A 27,735-nucleotide genomic window follows, 5' to 3' on the forward strand; every position below is an offset into this window, starting at 1 on the left:
CATCCTGCAGCAAAGCATCCCCATGTTTGATGCTGCCACCCCCGTGCTTCATGGTTGGGATGGTGTCCTTCGGCTTGCAAGCTTCCCCTTTTTCCTCCAAACATAACGATGGCCATTATGGCCAAACAGTTCTATTTTTGTTTCATCAGACCAGAGGACATTTCTCCAAAAATGACGATCTTTGTCCCCATGTGCAGTTGCAAACCGTAGTCTGGCTTTTTTTATGGCAGTTTTTGAGCAGTGGCTTCTTCCTTGCTGTGCGGCCTTTCAGGTTATGTCGATATAGGACTCGTTTTACTGTGGATATAGATACTTTTGTACCTGTTTCCTCCAGCATCTTCACAAGTTCCTTTGCTGTTGTTCTGGGACTGATTTGCACTTTTACCACCAAAGTACGTTCGTCTCTAGGAGACAGAACGCGTCTCCTTCCTGAGCAGTATGACGGCTGTGTGGTCCCATGGTGTTTATACTTGCATATTATTGTTTGTACAGATGAACGTGTTACCTTCAGGCGTTTGGAAATTGCTCCCAAGCATGAACCAGACTTGTGGAGGTCTACAATTGTTTTCTGAGGTCTTGGCTGATTTCTTTTGATTTTCCCATGATGTCAAGCAAAGAGGCACTGAGTTTGAAGGTAGGCCTTGAAATACATCCACAGGTACACCTCCAATTGACTCAAATGATATCAATTGGCCTATCAGAAGCTTCTAAAACCATTACATTATTTTCTGGAATTTTCCAAGCTGTTTAAAGGCACAGTCAACTTAGTGTATGTAAACTTCTGATCCACTGGAATTGTGATACAGTGAATTATGAGTGAATTAATCTGTCTATAAACAATTGTTGGAAAAATTACTTGTGTCATGCACACGGTAGATGTCCTAACCGACTTGCCAAAAGTATAGTTTGTTAACAATAAATTTGTGGAGTTGTTGAAAAACAAGTTTTAATGAATCCAACCTAAGTGTATGTAAACTTCCGACTTGAACTGTAGCTAGTGAACAAGATGAAACGAGTCACCTACGATTCCCCACTTGGAAGCTTCTTGTCACTTTAGCTATCTGACCATTTAGAATCATAAAAATGCATGCCTTCCGGCCACATCGATGCGTGTGCATAATTTTTTTGACGTTGTCACCCAACCCGTCTATGTGCCCATCCATATGGTCTGCTCCAGTGCTTTAGGGCTCATCTACCGCGCCAGTGGTCCCATAACCGTTTAAGTTGTGTTTGGGGGTAGGTTCCTGTGAGGTGGTTCCGTCTGTGTCCTCCACGCCCTCCTGGGCTGACCTAGATGTGTCACCCCCGTCCGGGGACGCCCAACTGTCCCGGCGCCGGTAGGCCTCACACAGGGGCAGGTCCGTACTGTCCCACTGACTGTAGCTTTACCAGAACAAAAACCATAGGGGGGCATAGAATCAGCAAAGCACAGAGAAGAAGGGGCAGACGTGTCTGACTCACATCTGGTACAGACACACACACACACACACACACACATGCACAAAAGAGACAGACAGGTATGATACACACAAGAAATCAGTAAACAGCAGTATAAAGGACAAGCTTAAGCTCTAAGGATCACAGAGAAATGTTAGCTAGTAGGTTTAGTATCTGGTGCTGTGATGATATCCCTATATAAGTGTGTCTTCATTCCTGTCCGTCTTCGCTATTAACAGCTGCAATGCGATCTCAAAATGGTCAACTGAACACGTTCATAGCTTGTTTTTTCCATTTCCAAATGCAACACAATCAATGGAACATGACCTGGAGCAAAGGGTCAATAACTAGCTTTGGGTCATCTTGAACTGAGTGCTTAAAACACCTAAATCACCTAACTTTGTAACCATAGTCCCAGAAGTGTATTAGGTCCTGATGCAGGGGTAAGAACAGGAAATGCAAAGGCAGAGAAAAAGAGTGGCCCCAACACCTTGCATGCCTAAAAGCAGCATCCAGAGACAGCTAGATTTCTCACAGTTAAACAAACTAGACAACGAACTACATTGTTTTGTCTCTAGTTTATTTTTCAAAGTTTAAAAGGGTTTAAGGGTGGGTCCTATGTAGGTGACTGATATAGACTTAATACATAATGCCATAGTTGATGTTCGTGCAACAATGTATGCTTTGTGAACACAGTTTGCACGGTTACTGACTTGGTAACTTGTAGGCTAGCTAGGGATGGAATCGGTAGAGATACTGGATTCTGTTCAAACAAGTTTATGGAACCCTCATAGAGATTGGATTTGAGACATGTCTAGCACTTTCCAGTCAAAAAAACATTCTATAGAAAATGTATAACATAGAAAGCTTCAAATGGCTGGTGTGATTATACAATGGTTAATCAACCTATACATCCATAATTTATATTTGGGGTTAGAAAGACATGTTAATGGAGGAAAAACTACAACAATTGAATATACTGAATATAAGTAATCTTCCAGTGATTTTGTGATTGTATCATAGTTTTTGTTCTTCATAAGAGTCCAAGAAATATGCTACAAAGCATTTAACATGTATTTTTCTGACATTTCCCTTTCCTCCTCTCTATGCATGTTCTCTTATTCATCACTTTCATGAGCCTATTACAAAGAACTGAGGAAGAATATAGCAACCAGATACAGTAGAAACTCCACACTTATGATTGAGTGTAACATTTACCATGTAGAGACCTACAACCTATCATACATGAGGATAAAAACTTCCAGAGGCATGTCAAACAAGGCACTTCATTTAATTTTAAACTAAATGAGATGAGATTCTCACGTTAAATGTAATGCAATTGATTTTTGACCATAGGTAGATCAATCATCTATTGAACCCGGCATTTGGATATTCTAATGAAGTTGACTCAACATACAAAGACAGTAACGAACTAATGGATATGACTGAGGTGGTGGGGTAAGATCAACCCTTCATAAGGCACGGCGGTGAGGGGGAATAGGTGCTATAATTTAGGGGCAGGTTGGGGCTATAGGGCATGATGGAGTAGGCCAAATGAACAACGACTGTACAGTATGAGCCTACTTGTACCTGGAGGAGTAATATTCTTCCTCTAGCTCGTACAGGTCGATGGCGATCTCGTCGCGGAGCGAGGTGAGCTTCTTGTCGCACTCCTCCTGCAGCGAGCGCAGCTGCTGGTTCTGCAGGCTGATGGCCTCATTGACTGACGGGAAGTCGTTGAGGATCAAGAACTGCTTCAAGTCCGACACCAGCTTCATCAGGGACTCGCCCGCACGCACCTTTAGACACAACAACAAAGCACTGGGATTATCACTGGTGCTTTTGCCTTGTAACATGCACTCATGTTCATTATGCACCAAATGGGGAAAGCACTGACTGAAACAGGGAAGGACTACCAACGTTTTTAGTTGCAAAAGATTTTCAAATGTTTTCTGTTTCATGCCCCAATGAACATGAGCCAGGATTAAATTCCATGTTTATCATTTACTTTACTAGTGTCATGAATATACACTCTGGGGTTTAATGACAAGCGTGTTTAGTTTCAAGGGAGTCTGGGTGGTATGTATGTATAGTATAATGAATGTACTTACTATGTTGGCTGCTCTGACATGCATCTCATAATGGTCCTGCTCAGCCTGTGTAGCCCGAGAGACCTGTGTCTCATCCTCTACCTGAAGCAAAACAAACCAACAAATTTTGGTTGGACCATAGAGATGACTCTTTGGGTTGAACCGTCATTCTTTCAGTAAAAAAACAACACTTTTTCTGTTTCTCTCTCTCACACAGACAAACACACACTATGTCTCACCACTCTGCGACTGGAAGGCCCTACAAGAGGGTGGTGCGGACGGCCCAGGGCATCACTGGGAGCGAGTTCCCAGCTATCCAGGACGTACAAAGATTCCAGCCACCCGAGACATGTTCTCCATGCTCCAGTCTGGCAGGCATTACCAGTGCATCATGGCTCAGACAAACAGACTCCTAAATAGCTTTAATCCCCTGGCCATAACACGGTAAAATTGCTAACCACTACTGCTCTCCCTCTCCCACAGACCATCCACAGGTCTATACAAACTCAAACACAACCTACGCTGCTGCTAAAAGTATTATTGATTAGATGTATTACTCCATTATGCAGCTGTCCAATGATTATTGATTGCCATTACCAATAGTATTTACTGTATCTATTTATCCTGCTACTGGTCACTAATACATGTATATATTACCATTAGTATTGTAACGACCCAGTCAGGTCATTATACAGTATATTACCATGAGTATTTATATATACCTGCTACCAGTAACTTTTCAGGCCTGTTCACATGTATATCCTACTACCAGTCACTTTTTATGTATAAACCCACCTCAACCACTCCAGTACCCCTGCACATTGAATAAGGTACTGGCACTGACCAGTACATACTTGCATTTTCATGTTCTTTAACGCTCATCATAGTTTTTATGTGGTTTTTATTCTTACTTGTATTTGCTACTCTATTTTATATTATCTATATTATTAATATTACTATTATTGTCACTGCATTGTTGGGAAAGAGCGGAAAGAGCTCTAAATGTAAGAGTTTCACTGTACTTTTTACACCGGTTGTATGCTGTGCACGTGGTGCACACATACACACGCACACACACACACACACACACACACACACACACACACACACACACACACACACACACACACACACACACACACACACACACACACAAATATCGTAATGTTACAGCTACCTTTGCAGTTTTGATGATTTCTGTGAGGTTGTCTAGAATGGACCTGATATCATCCTTCAGTCTTTTGTTGTAGTTCTGAAGAAGGCTCTCCTTGCTTTGAGGTAGCGCTCTTTGGCTGGCCATAGTATTCAGGAATGTGAACAAACCCACTAAAAGCACATAAAGGATATAAAGAACATAAAATACGATCATAAAGTTATGTTGTTAACCAGAAAAATATAAACGGCATGTGCATGGCACTGGCTAACGTTAGTAGTGTATCACAAGTGTATTGACTTTCTCAACTTGCAATAATTAACATAGAAATGCATGAACTCAACCAAATATGTTTAGACATATCCTATGATTGTGCACCCTATATATAGTCTAGTATTATTCATGAAATCTCACTTACCTCCAAATTCATTGTTGAAAAATACTATTTATAAAAACAGAAACATCCCGTTCAAAAACAGCCCTGCCGTCGACTGTTAATGACGTCACATCAAGGTACCACGGAATTTAAATTACCCACAATGCATAGGTCTTCCTTTCTATCTGATCCAACATGGTGAGTGTATTGATATTTCGTTTGGTGGGGAAAAGATACATCTTTTCATCCCTTACCATCTTCTTTTTAAAATGTTTATGTGTCATAAAAGTTACTCTTACTTGTCGTACATAACCCAAGCGCCCATTTCACATTGGTATGGTAATAATGTTTTGCTGTTTTATCCGAAATCTCCCATGACTTGGTACTGATATTGCCTGTAGAAGTTGTCCGCAGAAACACCACCCATACAGCGTGCTTTATTTTAACACAATCCGTGTCTAGGAACTTGTTGAAATGCAGTTTATGGAAACGTTAAATCATGCATTACACTTTTTACGCATCTTGGGAAATGTATAGTTGATGTGGGACTAAAGTGGTATCTAGTAACGTAGCTAGCAAGTGGGCTAACTTGTCTCGAAGGCCTAACTTCGCGTCAGTTTTGGTTACGGGTCTCACGGCCTGTTCCATGCGCCCAGATTGGGTTAACTCATTGTCCATAACAGTAGTAGTGAAGGATATCAAATAATCAATTAATTGGAAGTTGTCAAGTAAACCATTGTATGCCTTTGAGAGTTGGGTAGTTAAATGTGCTAACTAGGTAGCCATAGCTAACGTTATCTCCAAATACGCTAGTGTTGATGAGGAAACTCACGCCAAGCGTATGATCCAGTTCCCACTGACGTTTTATTAATGGCTTTTGCAATGATGCTTTGAATTTCTTGAACTGAATCTGTTATGTTGATTCAAAACACGAGCTTTTTAACCCTGAGCTAAAGCCACAGTCAAGTTATATTATGTGAAATGTATTTGACCATTTAACGTTATGCTGACCAGTCTACTTGTTTTTGATAGCCTAAAGGCAAGAAGTCTAAGGGGAAGAAGGTGGCACCAGCCCCTTCAGTGGCCAAGAAGCATGAGGCCAAGAAAGTGGTCAATCCCCTGTTCGAGAAGAGACCAAAGAACTATGGCATTGGTGTGTAAAATGAACCTGGGATTTCTATTAGATTTTCACCAACTGTTTTGACATTTTCCCATGTCAGCATGTGCAGATGATGAAAATAATATTTGCTATCTTAACAACAATGCAGACAACCCACCAAGATCGCTGATGCACTTCTTTCATGATTATAGTGGCTTCAGGCTATTTTCTGATCATACCAAAGTGATTAGATGCATTCAACCCCCCCCACCGTGTTTATAGGTCAGGACATCCAGCCCAAGCGTGATCTGACACGCTTTGTGAAATGGCCCCGCTACATCCGCCTGCAGAGGCAGCGCTCCATCCTTTACAAGCGTCTGAAGGTCCCCCCTGCGATCAACCAGTTCACCCAGGCACTGGACCGCCAGACAGGTAAGTCTGTACATGGGCTTATCAATATTGCTGAGTTGTGTATTGGGGGGGGGGGGGGATTGTTTCTGAAGATGGCTGGTATATTGTGGGTTTTGCAGATGATGTGAAAGAATATTTGCTAACTGAACAGCAATGTTGACACCCACCAAGATCACTGATGCACCTTACTGTACTTGAAAGACCCTCAAGCTATTTGTCAAAAGTTAGGGATCCAGCCAACTTGAGTTACAGATGTTTTCTGCAATTCCTCAGATCCAGTGGGATGTACTAATTCTCTATTTCCCCGCAGCCACACAGCTGTTCAAACTGGCCCACAAGTACAGGCCGGAGACCAAGCAGGAGAAGAAGCAGAGGCTTCTGGCCCGCGCTGAGCAGAAGGCTGCTGGAAAGGGAGATACCCCAACCAAGAGGCCTCCTGTTCTCCGTGCAGGTGAGGCATGAGGGATTTAAGTAATTTTTAGATTACATACTTTGGCCTTGATGCAATGATGTTTGAATTTCTTCACCTGAAACAATCATGTAGTTTGAACTTTTTAACCCTGAGCATCAGCCACAATAATTGTTTTTGACTAGTTCAACAGAACTTGTTGTTGAACATGTTTTTGATATCCATGTTGAATTCTCCCATAGGTGTGAACACAGTCACCACTCTAGTGGAAAGCAAGAAGGCCCAGCTGGTGGTCATTGCCCACGATGTGGACCCTATTGAGGTAGGACTCCTTTCACCATTCTATGCTTATTTTGTTCATTATGGGTGAGCTGTTGCAGACTTGATCATTATTCATGGGCTAATTTGGTTCTTTGCAATGATGCTTGAATTTCTTCACCTGAATCCTCAATGTGGATCAAAACATACAAGCTTTTTAATTCTGAGCGAAGACTAATATTGTAGTTGAGACGCAAAAGCACAGTCAAGTGTTTGGTCCATAAAGAATAGATACTTGACATTTTCTTTTCCCCTTTGTAGTTAGTGGTGTTCCTGCCTGCTCTGTGTCGTAAGATGGGTGTCCCTTACTGCATTGTCAAGGGCAAGGCCAGGTTGGGACGACTGGTGCACAGAAAGACCTGCACTTCAGTTGCCTTCACACAGACAAACCCGTAAGTAACAGGTGGCATAGCCAAACATTTGTGAAAGTGGTGTTGATGCACTGAGGCCAACCTCTAGGAAGTTGCGCTTGTGCTTTATAAAATGTATTAAATCCTTTGGCAATGATGTATGAATTTCTTAAACTGAACATGTGGCTTTGTGAGCTTTTTAACCCTGAACCAAAGGATTGTGTGCAGTTTTAACTGGATCTCAAATGTTCTTTGTGACGGTGCACTGATGACATGTTCCTACCTTTTCAGTGAGGACAAAGGTGCCCTTGCCAAGCTGGTGGAAGCCATCAAGACCAACTACAATGACAGATACGAGGAGGTGAGTGGCTGGTCTGCCCACCATCTGTTTGTTAATATTGACAAGTGGTCAAGCCAGCATGTTTTGGTGTCCTGAAGATGGAATGGATTATCTTGCGGGTTCACATTTTGGTTTTGCAGATGACTTGAAATATTTGCTCTCTTAAAAGGGATATTGACACCCACTAGGATCACGAAGGAAATGTTTTTTAAAGACCTGTGTTCATTTCTGTATATGGCTTCAGGGCTGGGAATTGGCAGGAACCTCACAATACAATTTCACGATACTTACGTGCCGATACAAAATGTATTGTGATTTTTATGTTCCAAACGTATTGCTCACTGTATGCTGCAGGGAGACAGAGAGCATGAGAACGAGTTCTGATCAATTAGGGAAGTGGTAGTGCTGAACATGTTGGCTAACTGTTTTTTGTGGGATTGAGAACAAGCTATAAGATTAAAAATACCCACCTTTTGGCACAGGTACAGCAGGCTAGCTCTAGCTAACGCTACCTTTTTACAAACTGATACTGGAGTCAATATCAATTGTCCAAAAATATTGCTATATCCCCCCTGTTGCTACATAACTGGAGGGGATCTGGAGGCACACAAATCACCAGATTGCTGCAGTCTTCGCCTTTCTCTAAAATGTCTTTATTATGCCATTCCTACCAGACTGAATTAAATCATGACAATGTGCTTCCTTTCCTAGATCCGTCGTCACTGGGGAGGTGGTATCATGGGCCCCAAGTCCACAGCACGCATCACAAAGTTGGAGAAGGCAAAGGCCAAGGAACTGGCCACCAAGCTCGGATAAGCTGTTTGCTATCAAAATAAATGTCCCAAGAAATATGCAGTTTTTTCTGGTCTTTTGTCAGATTGGATTGTGTGTATACTGAACAAAGAATATAAAATCAACCATTTTAATGAGTTCATAAAAGGAAATCAGTCAATTGAAGGGATGCAAACTAGTCACCTTCCAGCGCAATTTGCCGTTTTGAATGTGAGCTGCGCAATTTGTGTAGATCCGATGAGAAAAGCTTGACTACTGGCTGTATGTGAACAAGTGTCTCAGCCAATCATTCACATAACAATGCAGCATACGACTGAAGAGAGGAGACAAGTGTGCTAGTTACAGCATCAGCGCGCGCTCTGGAAATACAGCGGGAGAGTGGCATGGCAGTTTGCCCGTTAACTTACTGCAGCGCTTCCCTTGAATGATAGGAAGAAGTAGGTGAGTATGGAACACCATTTGGGTCTTTGCATGTCAAAAAATATGCGTCAAATAACACTGACGTGTCAAATAAGCGTGTTGACCAGTCAGGACCTGAATATGACTGCACGTCGCACAATAATTTAAAGCGTTTATTTTTTTACACAGTTAATACACTGATTACACTGCCACTCGTATTTCATATGTCACAATTCATCGATTACGTATGCTATGATGCTGGTAATGCTATGATGCTGGTAAAGTTGTCACGCTCTTAGTGCTGGTCATAAAAAGCTAGCTAGCTCATGGATGCAACAATGTTCTTCCCCAAAACAACCTTTTTCAGTAGCTATGGCTAGATAACTCATCTAAAATAACCCTAATTTATAAGACGGTTCTTATTTGATCAATGGTGGTCAAGCCCATCTGTGAATCGAGCCACAATAGTGGACTTTGCGGTTAGCCTTCAAAATAAAAGTATCATTGATGCGAATGAATACAAATAGTAGAATTATGACATTGAATAGATCATGCTAAACAAGTTTGAAATGTTAAAACCAAAAGAACTTGTTAATCTGAAATCACACTGGATGTATTGGACTTTAGAATTTAATTAGGGGCATACTTAATTCACTGTACAGCCTTACCTGTGGGTCAATGACACCCAGAGAACATTAGTGTCGTAGCTTTGATTGTGGGACTGAAAGAACTGAATTGAGCCACATTTATTGTCAACCTATGTGTATTGAACACTATTCCAGAGGAAAAACAATACTGCGTGGGTGTGTTGGATTCTGATAACTCTGAGGAGGATGTTGCGGGAAAAATATATTGGGTATTGAGTAGACTGTTACCCCATTTCATTGATCCCCAAACCTTGGGTAAAGCTGTACAATGCAATATGAATGTCAACACACACAATAGGCTGACTGGGGAGGTGATTTCACAGTTCTGCGATAAGAGCTACAATGCTAATATTTGCGTACTCCTCTGGGTGTCACCGAGTAGACGGATACCCCATTTCATTGCTTCACATTCCAGCCTTGTTTAACATTATCTAGTCTAAATATGGCATGATTACACCAATTGTAACCTTCTGCATCACTTTCAATGAGGTACTTTTATTTTGAAGGCTAACAGCAAATTCCAATATTTTGCCTAATCCCTAATCCTATTATCTGTTTTACAACTTCACTCTGCTTACATCCTTACTATAATACCCTAGTATTATAATTCTAACATAGCTACACACATCTTCATATTATCTTCTTATGATTCTCAAACATTTCACACCATTATACAATATCAGAGTGGAACACTATAGCCATTATCTCAAACCATACAAATTATTCTATCAATGATGCAATTTCTATTGCACTCCACACTGTCCTTTCCCACCTGGATAAAAGGAACACCTACAGTATGTGAGAATGCTATTCATTGACTACAGCTCAGCGCTCAACACCGTAGTGCCCTCAAAGCTCATCAATAAGCTAAGGACCCTGGGACTAAACACCTCCCTCTGCAACTGGATCCTGGACTTCCTGACGGGCCGCCCCCAGGTGGTAAGAGTAGGTATCAACACTTCCGCCACGCTGATCCTCAACACAGGGGTGTGTGCTCAGTCCCCTCCTCACTCATGACTGGACGGCTAGGCACGACTCCAACACCATTATAACATTTGCCAATGACACAACAGTGATCTCCGACAATGACGAGACAGCCTATAGGGAGGACGTCAAAGACCTGGCCATGTGGTGCCAGGACCACAACCTCTCCCTCAACGTGATCAAGACAAAGGAGATGATTGTTTACTACATGTAAAAAAGGGCCGAGTATGGCAACAGCTCGGCCTCCTTCCGTAAGGCATTACAGAGGGTTTTGCGAATGGCCTAGTACATCACTGGGGCCAAGCTTCCTCCTATCCAGGACCTCTATACCAGGCAGTGTCAGAGGAAGGCCCTAAAATTTGTCAAAGACTCCAGCCACCCTAGTCACGGCAAGCGGTACCGGAGTGCCAAGTCTAGGTCCAAGAGGCTTCTAAACAGCTTCTACCCCCAAGCCATAAGACTCCTGAATACCTAATGAATACCCCACCCTCCCTCTCTTTTACAGCACTGCTACTCTGTTGTTATCATCTATGCATAGTCACTTTAATAACTCTACCTACATGTACATATTACCTCAAATAACCAGTGCCCTCGCACATTGATTCTGTACCGGTACACGCCTGTATATAGTCTCGCTATTGTTATTTTACTGCTGCTCTTTAATTACTTGTTACTTTTATTTCTTATTCTTATCTGTATTTTTTTAAACGGCATTGTTGGTTAGGGGCTAGTAAGTAAGCATTTCACTGTCTACAGTGTAAGCATTTCACTGTCTTCACTGTTGTATTCGGCGCATGTGACTAATACAATTTGATTTGATTTGATAACAAGTAAAATAAGGATGTTACAGGGAGAATTTGGGCATGGCATCAAAGCCCCATTTTAACCAGGGCCTGATCGATGGGAATAATACCCTTTTCTGCTTCTTTGCTAAGAGTGTACTGAGCTTAAGCTACTGTGTTTTTTACTGACAATTGTACATCTCAAACCCTGGTATAAGGCAACGGTGAGCGGATAAGAGGCAATCCGTAATTTTGATTAACGAGCAAGCGAAGACGGACGTAGTCAATATAACTATTTGTTCAGCACTTTTGAAATTTACAGCGACAGAATTCAGGACATGGGCCATTCTTACAGTATTCTCCCTGTACACCAAGTCAGAACCGTAGGATAAATTAAGGGGGCATATACGCAGACAATGAAAGCTCTTACAATATTAAATGATTTCTCTAAAACAGGCTATAGATTACATGTGCACCATCAAGTCAGAACAGTAGTCTTAAGTTATGAGGGGGAAAGGGACCAAATTATTAGGGTGAGGCACATGGGCTACTAACAACTTACTACACAACATACTGTACACTTAGTATTACTTTCTTAGATACAGTATACATATCTCTCTGGCATATTATGTCATTTATGCAGCAGCATACAAGACATTTTTGGACTCACTGGAATTCCGAGTTGGATGACCGTTGAAAATGTATTTTCCCAGTCGGAGCTCGTTTTTTCCCCTATTTCCCAGTTGTCTTGAACTCACTGAAGTCTGAGATTTCCCAGTTCCGAGTTTCCAGTTGTTACGAATGCGTCAGAAATCATGATGGATTGACAGCACGGCCAATGTATTCAACCTTTTCTGGCCCATGGTGATGCGTGTGAATGTTTATACTTTTCAGCTTGGAAAAGAGACCCTTAAACCCAGACTTGGACCACACACCCTCTCCACAAAATAGCAGGCAGAGGGAGCAAAATAGTGACTGCTTTGCAACGCTTGCAGTTAGCCACTGATTCATCCAAACCACTCATAGTTGAATTTGCGATTTCCAACTTGTGTAATTTTTGTCCAATGGCCGATGAGCACCGATACATTTTATCTATACTTTATCTTCATTGACTTTGACATGATAACTCCAATCAAAGCTACGGTAGATATAACGTGATTTGACATCATTTTATCTGTGGCCAATAACCTTGAGCCTTCTTGGATGGGCACTTCTAATGTAAATCTATGGTAGCACCCAAGGGGGCTTTAATTGCCTAGCTCTTCCTGTAGATTCTGCGGTGCCGAAATGTCCCCATGAGTGAAAGAACACTGAGCCAATCACGTTGCAACTAGAGAAGATTACCTACACCTACACTCTGTATTTTCCGCAAGCTGCCCCTCCACCATAGAAAGCACTGAGCTAGGCTGAAACACCTGCATTTTGGAGCTGCCTTACTCAAGAAAGCGAAAAAGAGACAATGTTTGTATGTGGCTTTATTAACTTTTTACATTGTTTGCAAACTGATATGGGACACGTATTAATGCCAAAATAACATGCGAAAATAATAAAAATATATACACTACCATTCAAAAGTTTGTGGTCACTTAGAAATGTCCTTGTTTTTGAAAGAAAAGCACATTTTTTTGTCCATTAAAATAACATCAAATTGATCAGAAATACAGTGTAGACATTGTTAATGTTTTAAATGACTATTGTAGCTGGAAACGGCTGATTTTTTATGTAATATCTGCATAGGCATACAGAGGCCCATTAGAAAACCCTTTTGCATTTATGTTAGCACAGGTGACAACTGTTGTCCTGATTAAAGAAGCAATAAAACTGGCCTTCTTTAGACTAGTTGAGTATTTGGAGCATCAGCATTTGTGGGTTCGATTACAGGCTCAAAATGGCCAGAAACAAAGCACTTTCTTCTGAACCTCGTCAGTCTATTCTTGTTCTGAGAGATGAAGGCTATTCCATGCGAGAAATTGCCAAGAAACTGAAGATCTCGTACAACGCTGTGTACTACTCCCTTCACAGAACAGCACAAACTGGCCCTAACCAGAATAGAAAGAGGAGTGGGGGGCCCCGCTGCACAACTGAGCAAGAGGACAAGCACATTAGAGTGTCTAGTTTGAGAAACAGACACTTCAAAAGTCCTCAACTGGCAGATTCATTAAATAGTACCCGCAAAACACCAGTCTCAACGTTAACAGTGAAGAGGCGACTCCGGGATGTTGGCCTTCTAGACAGAGTTGCAAAGAAAAAGTAATATCTCAGACTGGCCAATAAAAAGAAAAGATTAAGATGGGCAAAAGAACACAGACACTCTGAATTTTAGAGGACACAACGAGAGGGAAAATTCTGCTAACAAGGGCAACTACAAGGAGCTTGCAGAGTTAATAACACGTTAGGATGCATTACTTGCTGAACATATGGAACTTTTTACTGTCTTTTCTGGTATGTCAAAATCAATTCAGAATGATTTTTATAGCCTCCATCGCATCATCCATTAAAAGTGAGATTAAAAGAGAAGTGGAAGCAGCACCGTTTTTCGCATGGCAAATGAAGGAAACCACAGACATCAGCTGTCACACCCGGTTCCTGAATAAAGTTATCTGTTATGTGGATGATCAGGGCTTTATTCAGGAACATTTCTTAGGCTACTTTGATGTGTCAAGTGGGCGAGATGCACAGTCTGTTTGACTTTGTGAATTCTGAGATGTCTGAGTTTAAGTTAACTTCTTATGGTCCCACCTGGCCAACATCCGGTGAAATTGCAGAGCACGAAATTCAAACGACAGTATTATAAATATTTAACTTTCATAAAATCACAAGTGTAATTGTTAATCCAGCCGCTGTGTCAGATTTCAAAAAGACTTTATGGCGAAAGCAAACCATGCGATTATCTGATTATCTGAGGATAATCAGCGCCCCGCATACAAACACATGAAAAACATATTTCAACCAGGCAGGTGCGACACGAAAGTCAGAAATAGCAATATAAAAAATGCCTTACCTTTGATGATCTTCTTCTGTTGGCAGTCCAAAACGTCCCAGTTACATCACAAATGGTCCCTTTGTTCGATAATGTCCTTCTTTATATCCATAAAAACTCAGTTTATATGGCGCGCTTCAGTCAATAATCCACCCAGTTTCCCTCCATCAAAATGGATGATGAATCCCAAATGTTACTAATAAACTTTTCCAAACAAGTCAAACAACGTTTATAATTAAACCTTAGGTACCCTAATACGTAAATAAACTATAAAATGTAAGACGGAGCATCGTTATTGTCTTTACCAGAGAAAAATACCAAAGAACGCGCTCTCTTCCATGCGCTTGGAAACACTACAGCCAAAATGGGAGCCACTTAGAAAAACTACAATTTCTGGCTAATTTTTTCAAAAACCAGCCTGAAACTTTCTAAAGACTGTTGACATCTAGTGGAAGCAATCTGGGAGGACTTGGCCTTATAATAAAAGTGATAGCCATTTAAAATAGGGGTAGGCTGATTTTTTAGGGGGGGGGGTTTGTCCTTGGGGCTTCGCCTGCCATATCAGTTCTGTTATACTCACAGACATAATTTTAACAGTTTTAGAAACTTTAGAGTGTTTTCTATCCAAATCTACCAATTATATGCATAGCTTCTGGGCCTTAGTAACAGGCAGTTTACTTTGGGCACGCTTTTCATCTGGATGTCAAAATACTGCCCCCTACCCAAGAGAGGTTAACTTCATGGAGAAAGTTGCCCAAACCTATGAACGTGCTGTTGTAATGGCTTTTGAAGTAGCTCCAAGTGCCACTTTTGTTCATTGCTATGCACACCGGTTCAATTTAGTTCTCAGTCAGAGCGTGAAGATCATTTGCAAAGTTTTCTTTGCGACACTTGGCTGCTTCACCACTTTTTTTTGCAAGTCGACCAAGAGGGTGATGTTGCTTGAACAGGCTGGATGTGCACGCTTGCCGAAAAACACATCAACACATTGGAATTTCACTTCTAGAATTGTCAACACTGTGTTGAAAAACTATGAGCAACTGAGGGACCCATTCACCTATCATAGAGCACCCTACCATGGACGATGATACTGTGTCATGTGCAGATGGGTTCAAGGCAAAGCTGGAAGATTATTTTTTATTTTTTTATACTTCTAACATTTGAGGAGATATTTGCTCACACAGATGTTTTGTTTGGCATAGTGCAGCAGAAAGCCATGGATGTAGCCTACTGTAAGAGAAGCATAGCGAATCTGACAAGCAGAATGGAGGAGCACAAGTCTGATGTAGCATTTAGTGCCATAAATGAGAAGGCAGCAAGCATGACAGAGAATCCAGAGATCATGCACAGGAGGAAGTGTCGGTAGGGCACACAGGATGTAACGCACACCTACAAGGCACTGTATGACTCAATTCATTATAATATCAAGTCTCAGATAGCACAGAGGTACAAAAGCCTGGACAGCATGCGATTCTCAGAGTTGTTTGATGGTAGAAAATTCCCAGATGATGCTCTGACAAACCTATTGCAGACATATGGCCATTTTTTTTATCACGAAACACTGAAAACAGCGCTGCAAGTAGTTTACTGTGACGAGGAGATTCAAGGGAACATTGCAAAGCTGTGTGACACAATCCTGTACTATAAGAGCAGTGGACTTGAAGCGATGCCTGAGCTGTACAGGCTAGTTGCTACTATAGGGCAACATCAGCTGTGGTGGAGCTAAGCTTCTCCTGCCTCAAGAGGCTGAAGAGCTACTCTCGGAACACTATGGGACAAGAGAGTCTGAGGAACCTTGCAATCCTATCCATAGAGGAGAATTCTTAAATCACTGCAGAAAAATTCTCAATGGTGTGAGAAGGCCATTGACCAGTTTGCCAAGCAGACTATGAGAAGAATGGACTTCATCTTTCTCCATTATCATAACGTTTACATTAGTTTAACCAATTTTGTATTGCATTGATATTTATTTTTTATTTTGTTTTTTTAACAGTAATTCCCCCCATGGTCCCCAGAGAGAATACAGTATTCGGCATGTGTCAAAAAGTGATTGATGACGTATGTTATGTGTCACGTGGTTATGCCCATATATGTACATCCTTTCCGGATGTTCTCACACTATCGAGTGAGTGTTTATGTAACCTGATAGTGCAGCTGTTCCTTTGAAGTAAAGCATGTGTTTGAACTAAAGCTGTCATGGTGATTGATGTGTAGTGACCTTGTTGAACTGTGGAATGTGTTTGAACATTTGAAAGAGTAGGGCAATGTTGTAGTGAATTTATGGCTCTGCTGTTTCGGGATCTTGTATATGAAACAGTAATTTCCGGGGTAGGTCAGCCGGAGTATAAGTAAGATCTGTGAACACAACGAGCGCCAAAAAACCTCGAGAGCTAAACCACGGAAGACTCTAAAGAAGAAAGACATTTTATTACTGACACGCCCGTAACGACCTTAACATTGGAAGCAGGACCCCGGGTTTAAACAGAGAAAGGGATGAGTATAAAGCATCAATATACAATGCGCCAAAAAAGCGTTTTCTAAATTTGTATAGAACCCAAATACCGCCCGCAACTGTGCTGAGGGATCAAGTGTTAATGTCTAATGGACAACTATGCGGGTATATGTTTGATTACCCGGCCTGTAGAGTGAAAATCTATACCATAGTCGAAGGAGAAGAATATACAGACCAGACCATAGGAGTGGACTACAGGCTTGAAGACTGGCATGTGTTTCGCAAGGTGGTTCGTCCTGAACTGAAAGTTTTCACAAGGGGTATAGCTTGTTCACGGGCTACGAGGCCCATTGGGAAGGTGCCCCTGATTCCTCAAGAATAATATTTCATAGGGTGAAAATACAAAAAAATAACGGACTTCCATGTGGGTGCGTGGAGTTCTATATCAGCAATGAGAAAATCCACAACGGTAACATCCGTGATGGTGGACTGACCTGGGATTTTAGGCTGCGTATGCTTATTCCTTTTAAATAGTTGGGATATATTGGAATTGAAAATGTTAGAGTTAGTGGATGCTCTCTTGGAGGACAAGTTGGCCCAGCCAATGCCGGCAGTGTATTGTTAAACAAAGGAGGTGCATTATACGTATGAATCCTAAGAATGTTGATTCAAAGGAACCCCCAGAAGGGTCATCCCCTGAAGAAAACTAAGTACGGGGCTGTTATGTTAACCACGCCCCGATACCAAAGGAATGGTTCAACAATATACCTTGGAAATTCATATACCATATGACGACTCCAATACGTCATGGGTACCAGACCCTAAGGACTCTATGCCTCACAGCCCTCCTTTCTACTCCCCACAGGCATGCCCCCGACACCCTCTACATGTACACATCATGAGGATGTGTTTGATGGGATGGTCAGTACTATTTTTGTGAACACCATCAAGGCCTCTGTAGCCACACTTTTAGATGTGGTGATTGGAAAGTATATAAGAGAAAAACTCCCTGGTTGTGAGATCAATCACCCCAGCCAGTGACAACATCCTTGTTTATATGACCCACCCAAAGTACTTCTTCTTCAACCACCCCAGCCAGTGACAACATCCTTGTTTATATGACCCACCCAAGTACTTCTTCTTCAACCACTTTGGACTGGTGTTCTTTGAACTGGTGTTCCTCAAAGAGACAATAAAATGCAAATTAATTACTTAAAAATCATACAATGTGATTATCTGGATTTTTGTTTTAGATTCCGTCTCTCACAGTTGAAGTGTACCTATGATAAAAATTACAGACCTCTACATGCTTTGTAAGTAGGAAAACCTGCAAAATTGGCAGTGTATCAAATACTTGTTCTCCCCACTGTAGGTCTGTAACAGTTTGGGTCTAGGGTGTCACCCCCTTTGAAGAGAGGGATGACCGCGGCAGCTTTCCAATCTTTAGGGATCTCGGACGATACGAAAGAGAGGTTGAACAGGCTGGTAATAGGGGTTGCAACAATGGCGGCGGATAGTTTTAGAAAGAGAGAGTGCAGATTGTCTAGCCCAGCTGATTTGTACGGGTCCAGGTTTTGCAGCTCTTTCAGAACATCTGCTGTCTGGATTTGGGTAAAGGAGAAGCTGGGGAGGCTTGGGCGAGTAGCTGCGGGGGGGGGGGGGCGGAGCTGTTGGTCGGGGTTGGAGTAGCCAGGAGGAAGGCATGGCCAGCCGTTGAGAAATGCTTATTAAAATTTTCGATTATCATGGATTTATCAGTGGTGACCGTGTTACCTAGCCTCAGTGCAGTGGGCAGCTGGGAGGAGGTGCTCTTGTTCTCCATGGACTTTACAGTGTCCCAAAACTTTTTAGAGTTAGAGCTACAGGATGTGAATTTCTGCTTGAAAAAGCTAGCCTTTGCTTTCCTGACTGACTGTATTGGTTCCTGACTTCTATGAACAGTTACATATCGCGGGGACTATTCGATGCTATTGCAGTCTGCCACAGGATGTTTTTGTGCTGGTCAAGGGCAGTCAGGTCTGGAGTGAACCAAGGGCTATATCTGTTCTTAGTTCTGCATTTTTTGAACGGGGCATGCTTATCTAAGATGGTGAGGAAATTACTTTTAAAGAATGACCAGGCATCCTCGACTGACAGGATGAGGTCAATATCCTTCCAAGATACCCGGGCCAGGTCGATTAGAATGGCCTGCTCGCAGAAATTTTTTAGGGAGCGTTTGACAGTGATGAGGGGTGGTTGTTTGACCGCAGACCCATAGCCGATACAGGCAATGAGGCAGTGATCGCTGAGATCCTGATTGAAAACAGCAGAGGTGTATTTGGAGGGCAAGTTGGTCAGGATAATGTCTATGAGGGTGCCCATGTTTACAGATTTAGGGTTGTACCTGGTGGGCTCCTTGATGATTTGTGTGAGATTGAGGACATCTAGCTTAAATTTTAGGACTGCCTGAGTGTTAAGCATATCCCAGTTTAGGTCACCTAACAGAACGAACTCTGAAGCTAGATGGGGGGGGGCGATCAATTCACAAATGGTGTCCAGGGCACAGCTGGGAGCGGAGGGAGGTCGATAGCAGGCGGCAACAGTGAGAGACTTATTTCTGGAGAGGTAAGTTTTTTAAATTAGAAGTTCAAACTGTTTCGGTATAGACCTGGAAAGTATGAAGGAACTTTGCAGGCTATCTCTGCAGTAGATTGCAACTCCTCCCCCTTTGGCAGTTCTATCTTGATGGAAAATGTTGTAGTTGGGTATGGAAATCTCAGAATTGTTGGTGGCCTTCCTAAGCCAGGATTCAGACATGGCCAGGACATCAGGGTTGTCGGAGTGTGCTAAAGCAGTGAGTAAAACAAACTTAGGGAGGAGGCTTCTGTTGTATGTTGATGTTGACATGCATGAAACCAAGGCTTTTTCGATCACAGAAGTCAACAAATGAGGGTGCCTGGGGACACGCAGGGCCTGGGTTTACCTCCACATCACCCGAGGAACAGAGGAGGTGTAGGATGAGGGTACGGCTAAAGGCTATCAAAACTGGTTGCCTAGAGCGTTGGGGACAAAGAATAAAAGGAGCAGATTTCTGGGCATCGTTGTCACGTTCGTCTTCCTCCTCGTCTGAGGAGGAGCAAGGATAGAACCAAAGCGCAGCGTGGTTTGAATACATACTATCGTTTATTAAACGAAGACGAAAAACACTTGAACAAACTACAAAACAATAAACGACGTGAACAGACCTGAACTTGAGAACATATAAAACATGAACAGGAACAAACGAACAAAACAGTACCGTGTGGCGAACAAACACAAGACACAGCAACAATCACCCACAAACAACCAGTGAAAACAGCCTACCTTAATATGGCTCCCAATCAGAGACAATGACAAACACCTGTTTCTGATTGAGAACCATATTAGGCCAAACGAACAAACCTAAACATAGAAAAAAAGAACATAGACTGCCCACCCCAACTCACGCCCTGACCATACTAAATAAATACAAAACAAGGGAAATAAGGTCAGGAACGTGACAGTCGTAGAATAGATTCAGGGCATAATGTGCAGACAGGGGTATGGTGGGGTGCGGGTACAGCGGAGGTAAGCCCAGGCACTGAGTGATGATAAGAGAGGTGTGTGACATTAGAAGATGAAGAAGGAGGTAGACAAATCTCAACTTTTGGATTCCTACGGCTTTCCCCCGGATTTTCACATTTCCCCCATCTATTAAACAGTTTTTGAACAAAAATGGATCAAAGAACTACTACAGCATCAAACAAGTACAATATAACCTTTCTACTACATGTGGTGTATTCTACCTATGCCAAAGAGCCTGTGGAGTTTCTTTTGAAGATGTTATGTCTCTTTATAATGATGATTTAAGAAGTAATGAGAGCACCGTAGATTGTTTTGTTAGAAAATATCAAAGGTGTTTAAGTATGTGTCCTTTAATACTCTATAATCAAGGTGTATGTTCACATTAAATGTTTAAATGTCACAAATGTTAAATTGTATAATTAAAAAACTTTTTTTTTATTGAATTTAATCAAAAGTCATTCAAAAGGCTAACCACCCTGAGAGATCAGGATTAGGAAAAGGTCCAGAGGCATTCAGGGGTGAGGACTCATCCATAAATGAGTTATTATTGGCCCTTTCAAAAGGGGGAGGGGTTCCAAGAACATTTTTAGGAGTGCTGTAGCTCTTTGAAGTGTTTTGTTTTAAAGTTTAAATCTGTTGGCGAAGCTTATAGTTTGGTACACCTGAGAGTGGAATGTTGAGGACTGCCAGGGCTTTAAGAAACTGACGCCACCGAGGAGGTCTTCTGTCATCAGCAATCTTGTGGGTTGCTGTGGTACTTTTAAGCAAGTCCATCATATGAGAACCACTGACAACATCCCCCTGAAAGATAAACTCTCCTTTGTCATTCCAAGTAGCGGCCCCCTTTGAGTCTTTTATTTTGTTCATAATGTATCTAACATTTTTCCTGTTATGTGCTGGAACATGTGTCAACATGTCATGCATAACATTATCTTCAACATGTGTCATGACTGTCCTGATCAGGTCAGGTTACAGGAGACCACAACCCTACAGATTATCTCTCAACCCCAACAGATGAGGAGAGATCTAGGGTTCTGAAGATGTGGGGGTTTTATGACCCCTCACACCCATGGTAATTCTGAGGCCACAGAAAACATTCCCTCTCACTATGGAGAACCAGTCTCAGAACTTTAAACATGCAATAAAGGGACTTTGGAACAATGGTTTCCGTCAACTACAATGGTGGTCATGACGATAGATGGAATATGAAAATGTATGTCATTTTTGTTTTGTGATTAAAGGTTAATAGATTACGTTATTATGAAAACATTGTAACATTAAGAGTTTTCCTCGTATATGCTTGATGTTTATACATTGTACGTTGTGTGGAATATGTCCAAATCAAAGAGAATGTTTCGGTAGAGATGAAATGTGAAGTTAGTTGTCTAAAATTGGATTTGAGTAAAATCTATACCTTGCCCCTCAAACTTGGTACGCCCAGAGAATTGCCCTGAAGGCGGTTACGCCCACTTCTGACCCGAGGGTATAAAACCTGTGAGTGCAGAATTAACAGGGTAGACTAAGTGACCCGAGCTGCAGCCAAAGGTCTAAAAGGTCAACGAATCCAAAACGCAACAAGTTGAAGACAAAGAAATCTTTTTCTACCCAAGCTACAGATGAGTAGCGGTGTCTAAGCGGGTGAATACAAGCCGAACCACCTAGCCTCCACTCCCCATCGAATCGTGGTATCTACACTCTTTCATCTTTACGCTGTGAGCTCTGAGCTACAGAGCTATCTGTCCTCCGAAGACCCCTTCCAGAGCGAGGACAAAGGAACAGGCCAGTAAAGCCAAAGGACACGGACATCGTGAGCACACCTAGAGAGGTGCGCAGGAGAAGTGCGTCATTGAGCAGCTTGAACGGTCCACGCGGGAAAATCCACGGAGAACCTCCAAAAGTAATTACATCATTATATTCTGACTCATAACAGCGGCAGTTTGGGGCAAGGCTAGGGTTAGAATGAGCATAGCTGACAATTTCACCCAAATGTATATTCCTCTTGTGTACTTTCTCTTTTTCTCTCTCTTTTAAATCCCCATTTTGGGTAACACGCGCCCTAGTGTGTTGGCCCGTTATACTAAGTTCTAATCAATAGCCTAGAATGTGTTTTTGTGTATGTGTATCTTTTATCATTTTAGCTTTTTAGTAAATAAACATTCAACTAAGATTGGTGTGGTGCGAATTCATTAGTGAGACCCGGGTCCGTGCAGAATCCCGGGCTATACGACGTTCAGAACGGGACTGTTAGAGGCAACTGGTTAATTAGCGGCTGTGGTAAAATCGATATTCTGATATTCTTTGAGTTAATTTGGGAAATAGAAACTCAATAAAAACTAGTTTTCCCATGGTGCCCCAGGTTAATGAGTTAATAATTGCTTGATTCAGTTAATCACGTAATTAGAAACTTGTAATCATTCGATGAGCAACAGTCGCCACATTAACTAATACAACGTCACGACACATGCATTTTATCTTCAACCGGTAAGATCTCTGGTCCAGGCATTACTCTCTCTACATGGCTCTCTCTATGCTCTTCATCCTTTAATTTAAGGGTTCCGGTAGGGAAAGCGATAAATGGTTGGTCTCTCTCTCATCTTGTTTAACGAAGTGCCAAATACCTTTGCAAGAGGTTTGTGTATTTTTGGACCTTATCATAGGGATTCAAATATTTTCTGTTCAAAATTTCCTTCATGGCCATATCCAAATAATTTCCCGCTGTTTATCTGATATTTTCAGGATCTTGGAATTGCTGTTTAAGTCTATCCAACTCTTGTTGAGGCACTAAGTACATTTTATTGGCCATCACACTCTGTGTTCAACCCCCACGTTAGCAGCAATAAGGCTGGTGATGAAGGGCACGGCTATACTTAGTAAAGGTAGAAGAAAACCCCCAGACTGTCTTTTCTTTTGAAGACTGACTCTTTTATTGGAAAAGAGTTTGATCGCAGTCTTTTGTCTCTTTCATTTTTTAAATTGGGTCACGGTGAGTGGAATGCGGCCTTTGAGATGATTCAAAGCAATCTCACATAGTGATAATATGAGATCTGAAGAACAATGACCCAAGATGGCCTTGCGTTCTTTAGGGGTAGCCCCAACTAGGGATCTCAAGAGCAGTAGGTTTCTTTTTAAACACAGAGACATATTTAAATTTTTTCAGAATGTAAACTCGGCCAATCCCACGGAAACAATCCTGCTCGGAGCCTCAGGTGTTCTGGAGTATTTGATTTTAAATCCACAATTAAATAAGGAAATGGTGCTTTGGTAGCGTCCTCATACCTTTCCATAAAGTAGGATTTCCTTCCAGGGCACATCTGCTGAGCTAGAATGTTTATTTGTAGTTTGTCTCTAGGGTTTTTGAACAAAACCAAGTAATTGGCGTTCAAACTAATGTTACGGCTTTTTTTTTTACCTTGGTGAAACACATTTTGTACCAAGTAAAACACGGACATGTTTTGATGATGAGTATATTGAGTAAAAGCTCGTGCTATTTCAGGATGTTCACTCCGGCAAAAAGCATATCATCCAAAACCAGCAGATTGGTTTTATAAGGAGGTAAAAGTTCATCATCAGACAGGGATGCGGGTATTCCTTCAACAAACTTGATTTTTATTTTCTTCAACAACTCATCAAACAAAGGTTGATAACATGAATAACACCACACAATATTGTCAGGTTTCTGAGATAATACATGTTCAGAATTCTCTCAAATACTTTTTACAAAACAAGTTTTACCGCTATTGGATGGGCCTGCGATTAAGGCCGAAAATGGTAGTTGCAACCTGGGATCAAAACCTTCTACAGCAGCCATTATATCTTAAGGGTTAAGACACACAGGACTTGTAACATAAATCAGTAACCAAAGGGCAAGGTGGTCCCGTCAGGTACAAGCAATCTCTTGTCATAGACTACCAGGAATATTTTAGTAAGTGGGGCATTACATAGATGGAACCCCTTTTATCCCTAACAATCTTTTTGTAGGAGTTAAACATTTCTAATTCACTATTCTGGTCATTTATGAACCCCTCGACTAAGTGTCTGATTGATTCCAAGTTTACACGGGAGGCATTTTCATAATTTTGAGTCCCGCCTTTGGCTTTCAACACCACATGATTGTCTTTAGTACTAAAAGCATAGATTTGGGGGCCACAGGATAACCACTCTATGATATGGTCACCATCTTCGAGTTCACTCGTTAACCCACCCAGATAGTTGCTAAGAGGGGGGTTCCAATCACCAGGTTTTCTTACATAGACCACAGTGTCTGTGTCATGGTAAAGAACCCTCCTCTGCAGCTGCTCGACGAGGGTGTATAGTTCAAGTCGACCATAGGCCTTGGTAAATGCTGCAAGAAACACGTTTACATTACCCGGGGGTAGAACCCACTTCTTGTTACGTCTCCATTGCACCAGGGCAATGTTTTGACTCAAGAATGAAAAATGTGAAATTTCATATTGGTCTGAAAAAACGAATTCCATAAATTCTTCGGGATCTTTAATAATCGACATTGTTAACATATTACTTCTCTGGGATAATTTCCCCAAAGCGAATTTAAATACATTTTCAACAGATTTCTTTTGGTTTTGTTGACCTCTATTCTGTCAGGGTCAAGACGTATGCCTTCTTTTTCATGATGGTCCTGAAATGAACTGTCTTTGCTCTCTTGATCTGTGACTGGGGCAGGATACCCTGAAGCCATTTGCTTGCATCTCAAGAAGGTCTTGATGTACTCTTTAAAAAGAGTGTCTGATTTCCTGGAAAAGTTCCACACTTCAAAGATTTTGGCCACACGGTACCCCTTCTCTATAGCCTTAGAGAATTCAACAGTGGCGCATACACCGGTCAGGGCTCGGACCAGTTTATGGGTGTATGGGTCTGAATGATCACAAGGTTTTTCCTGGTTGTTGTTTTCACTGCAGGTGCGACAAAGGGGAAAGAAACGTTTTCCTTGAGGTCCCTTGTAAGGCAACAGTGGCAGAAACAAGCCCCGGGGAGGGTAAACAGTTGCTTTTATCAGACCAAAATAGTTTTGTGGGAAGTCAAAGTCATGGTGAATAATTTCAGGATGACCCATGGGATAACAAGAGGAACTCACTACATGAGGATAAAGGGATGTAAAATCTACATATCCAATTTTCTCATCAGGTTGCGCTATATACCGTAATGTCAAAGCATTGGTATGACCTCCATACAAGGCCTGGTGGGGTTCCAGGGGTTCGGGTATGTCAAAGGTGGAAAGGAAAGCTCAAACATGAGGATCAGACTTTTTGAGTTCTGTCCACTCAGGTTCCCAGATAACCGTAACGCTCACCCCATAAGCAGCCTGTAAAGATTCCAATTTGTCTTGGAACTCCTGGTACATATCCCCAAAATTCTTTTGGGTTAAGACACACATGGCCTGGGGCACAAAGCAAGATTTACAACCGTGGAAGAAACAACCGTTGTACTCATACACTGTCTCAACAGCGTCAAAATGTGTGTAACCATCTACATGGTAGGGTCCAATCTTTTTTACCCTTTTTTTATGTTGAATAAAAATGTTTTTAGCCTGGGATAAGTACTCCAACCATTGAATGGAGCCGCTTAGAGTATGACTTGAATTGTCGGCGGTAGTTGTCAGGCGATGGAATAGCTACAGATACTGGAGGTAAAAAGTGTGTGCGATAGGTTTTCATGCATGCCGATGCAATAGTTGTACAACTCCAGGGGTCATGGAGTAAGAAACTTAAACTGTCAATGTATCTCTGGTTGAAGGCGGGGTCTACAAAACACAATATTTTACTACCTTGGACTATGACCCTGGGTGCAACGCCTTGTTGTATCCAGGGGTTCAAAAGAAGATAGGAATCATAGAAAGAGTAGTGAAAGAGTAGTGCACAATTGGGTCCCTCTGCCCCGACCACTTTTCACCCTTGAAAGTCATGGTAGATACAAAAATAGGCAAATTAATCCCTGATTCCTGATTACTCTCAAAGTCATAAAACATATATTTCTCTTAATGTTCATCTTCAGCCAAAGGCTGAAAATAGAACTCATGTTCCACTTCTTGAATCACTTCAGTGTCTCTGCTTTTCGAAGCCCTTTACAGATTGGGCAGCGTATAATACCACATACATGAGTTTGGGGGTTGTCTATTTAAAGGTTGTAATTGCAATGGCATTTTGGACATTTCTTGTTAATGTCACAACTGTTTACAGATTTACATGCCTTGCCATGTTTCAATGTTGTGTTTTTCGTAACAGTAGGCAGAACGACATGTATGATGACAATCCTCACAGGGTGTTAGGCGTAAGGGCTGCATCGGACATTTTTCATCTTGACACACTGAACAGTTATAACGACAAGAGTGCCCCCCTGTTGGCTGTAGCCTGAATGACATGATGGACACACATATTGTGCTCCTAAGAAAGCTCTGATGTTGGTAATACCATAAAAATAGTTGTTTTTCACATAAAAGTACAGAATATGAGGATGAGATTGAGGGTTGTTCTGGAATTTCATGAGAGCTGAATTAGCTCTAATATGGTACAAAACCACAATCTCGATGTTCAGCAAATGTTCTAATTTTACTATGTCAGAGAAAGCCACATCCTCCTGTATACCTAGACCTACAGCCTTTTGGAGCTCACTAGCCTTTTGTAAAGCTTCTAGATCAGTACATCCAAGGTTGAGTAAATGTGATAGGCCTATTGCAAAGCATAACTGATTACCAGGATTGTTAACGTTTATGAGATAGGCCTGCTTTTTAAAAATGATTTCGGATTGCATGAGACTATCAATTTTCCTTCTTTGACCCCCTCCGCCTAGGGGGTTGGCAGACTATTTGTACAACAAGTTCTAAGGTCCTATCAGCTATGATGGATAAATTAGATTGAACAAGACAGCAGGGCTATAAATTGTTCAAGATCTGCTTCGCCGTTGGGTAAAACAAGAGATACTGTGTTTTGCATACTATCGCCACATATTTCAAGCTGTTAGACATCACGAGGTTCGGCAAAATCTGTAGCCATATCTAAAAGTTCTCCTAGAGTATCCAAAATCATCACATGAAAAACTGCATAATCATGGCTCTGATTGATACATGTGAATTAAAAAAAACTGACGAATCGCTGTATTGTTACATTTATTGAGGTACAC

The 27,735-nt window shown here is 41.7% G+C and overlaps 2 protein-coding genes and 6 non-coding genes across 8 annotated transcripts; 7 read left to right on the forward strand and 1 right to left on the reverse strand.

The window, feature by feature from the left end:
- Positions 1 to 2,003: 2,003 nt before the first annotated feature.
- Positions 2,004 to 5,192, reverse strand: LOC120021226 (mediator of RNA polymerase II transcription subunit 22). The gene is made up of 4 exons (XM_038964892.1): positions 5,099 to 5,192; positions 4,705 to 4,853; positions 3,549 to 3,629; positions 2,004 to 3,236 (listed from the first exon to the last, which is right to left on the reverse strand). The coding sequence occupies exons 2-4, from the start codon at positions 4,825 to 4,827 to the stop codon at positions 3,018 to 3,020; spliced, it is 423 nt and encodes a 140-aa protein (XP_038820820.1). The 5' UTR covers positions 4,828 to 4,853; positions 5,099 to 5,192; the 3' UTR covers positions 2,004 to 3,017.
- Positions 5,193 to 5,218: 26 nt separating this feature from the next.
- LOC120021648 (60S ribosomal protein L7a) lies at positions 5,219 to 8,834 on the forward strand. Its single transcript, XM_038965458.1, has 8 exons — positions 5,219 to 5,254; positions 6,089 to 6,209; positions 6,438 to 6,587; positions 6,877 to 7,017; positions 7,218 to 7,297; positions 7,555 to 7,685; positions 7,935 to 8,004; positions 8,695 to 8,834. Exons 1-8 carry the CDS (start codon positions 5,252 to 5,254, stop codon positions 8,797 to 8,799), a joined length of 801 nt encoding a protein of 266 aa, XP_038821386.1. The 5' UTR covers positions 5,219 to 5,251; the 3' UTR covers positions 8,800 to 8,834.
- LOC120021948 lies at positions 5,934 to 6,010 on the forward strand. The gene has a single exon (XR_005472581.1). It is a non-coding gene; the product is annotated as a small nucleolar RNA SNORD36 (small nucleolar RNA).
- On the forward strand, positions 6,281 to 6,349 carry LOC120021921. The gene has a single exon (XR_005472557.1). It is a non-coding gene; the product is annotated as a small nucleolar RNA SNORD24 (small nucleolar RNA).
- On the forward strand, positions 6,681 to 6,749 carry LOC120021920. The gene has a single exon (XR_005472556.1). It is a non-coding gene; the product is annotated as a small nucleolar RNA SNORD24 (small nucleolar RNA).
- On the forward strand, positions 7,068 to 7,135 carry LOC120021916. Its single transcript, XR_005472552.1, has one exon. It is a non-coding gene; the product is annotated as a small nucleolar RNA SNORD36 (small nucleolar RNA).
- Positions 7,389 to 7,465, forward strand: LOC120021949. Its single transcript, XR_005472582.1, has one exon. It is a non-coding gene; the product is annotated as a small nucleolar RNA SNORD36 (small nucleolar RNA).
- LOC120021917 lies at positions 7,792 to 7,857 on the forward strand. The gene has a single exon (XR_005472553.1). It is a non-coding gene; the product is annotated as a small nucleolar RNA SNORD36 (small nucleolar RNA).
- Positions 8,835 to 27,735: the final 18,901 nt, after the last annotated feature.

This window comes from Salvelinus namaycush, chromosome 26, assembly GCF_016432855.1.
Source record: "Salvelinus namaycush isolate Seneca chromosome 26, SaNama_1.0, whole genome shotgun sequence".
NCBI lineage: Eukaryota > Metazoa > Chordata > Actinopteri > Salmoniformes > Salmonidae > Salvelinus > Salvelinus namaycush.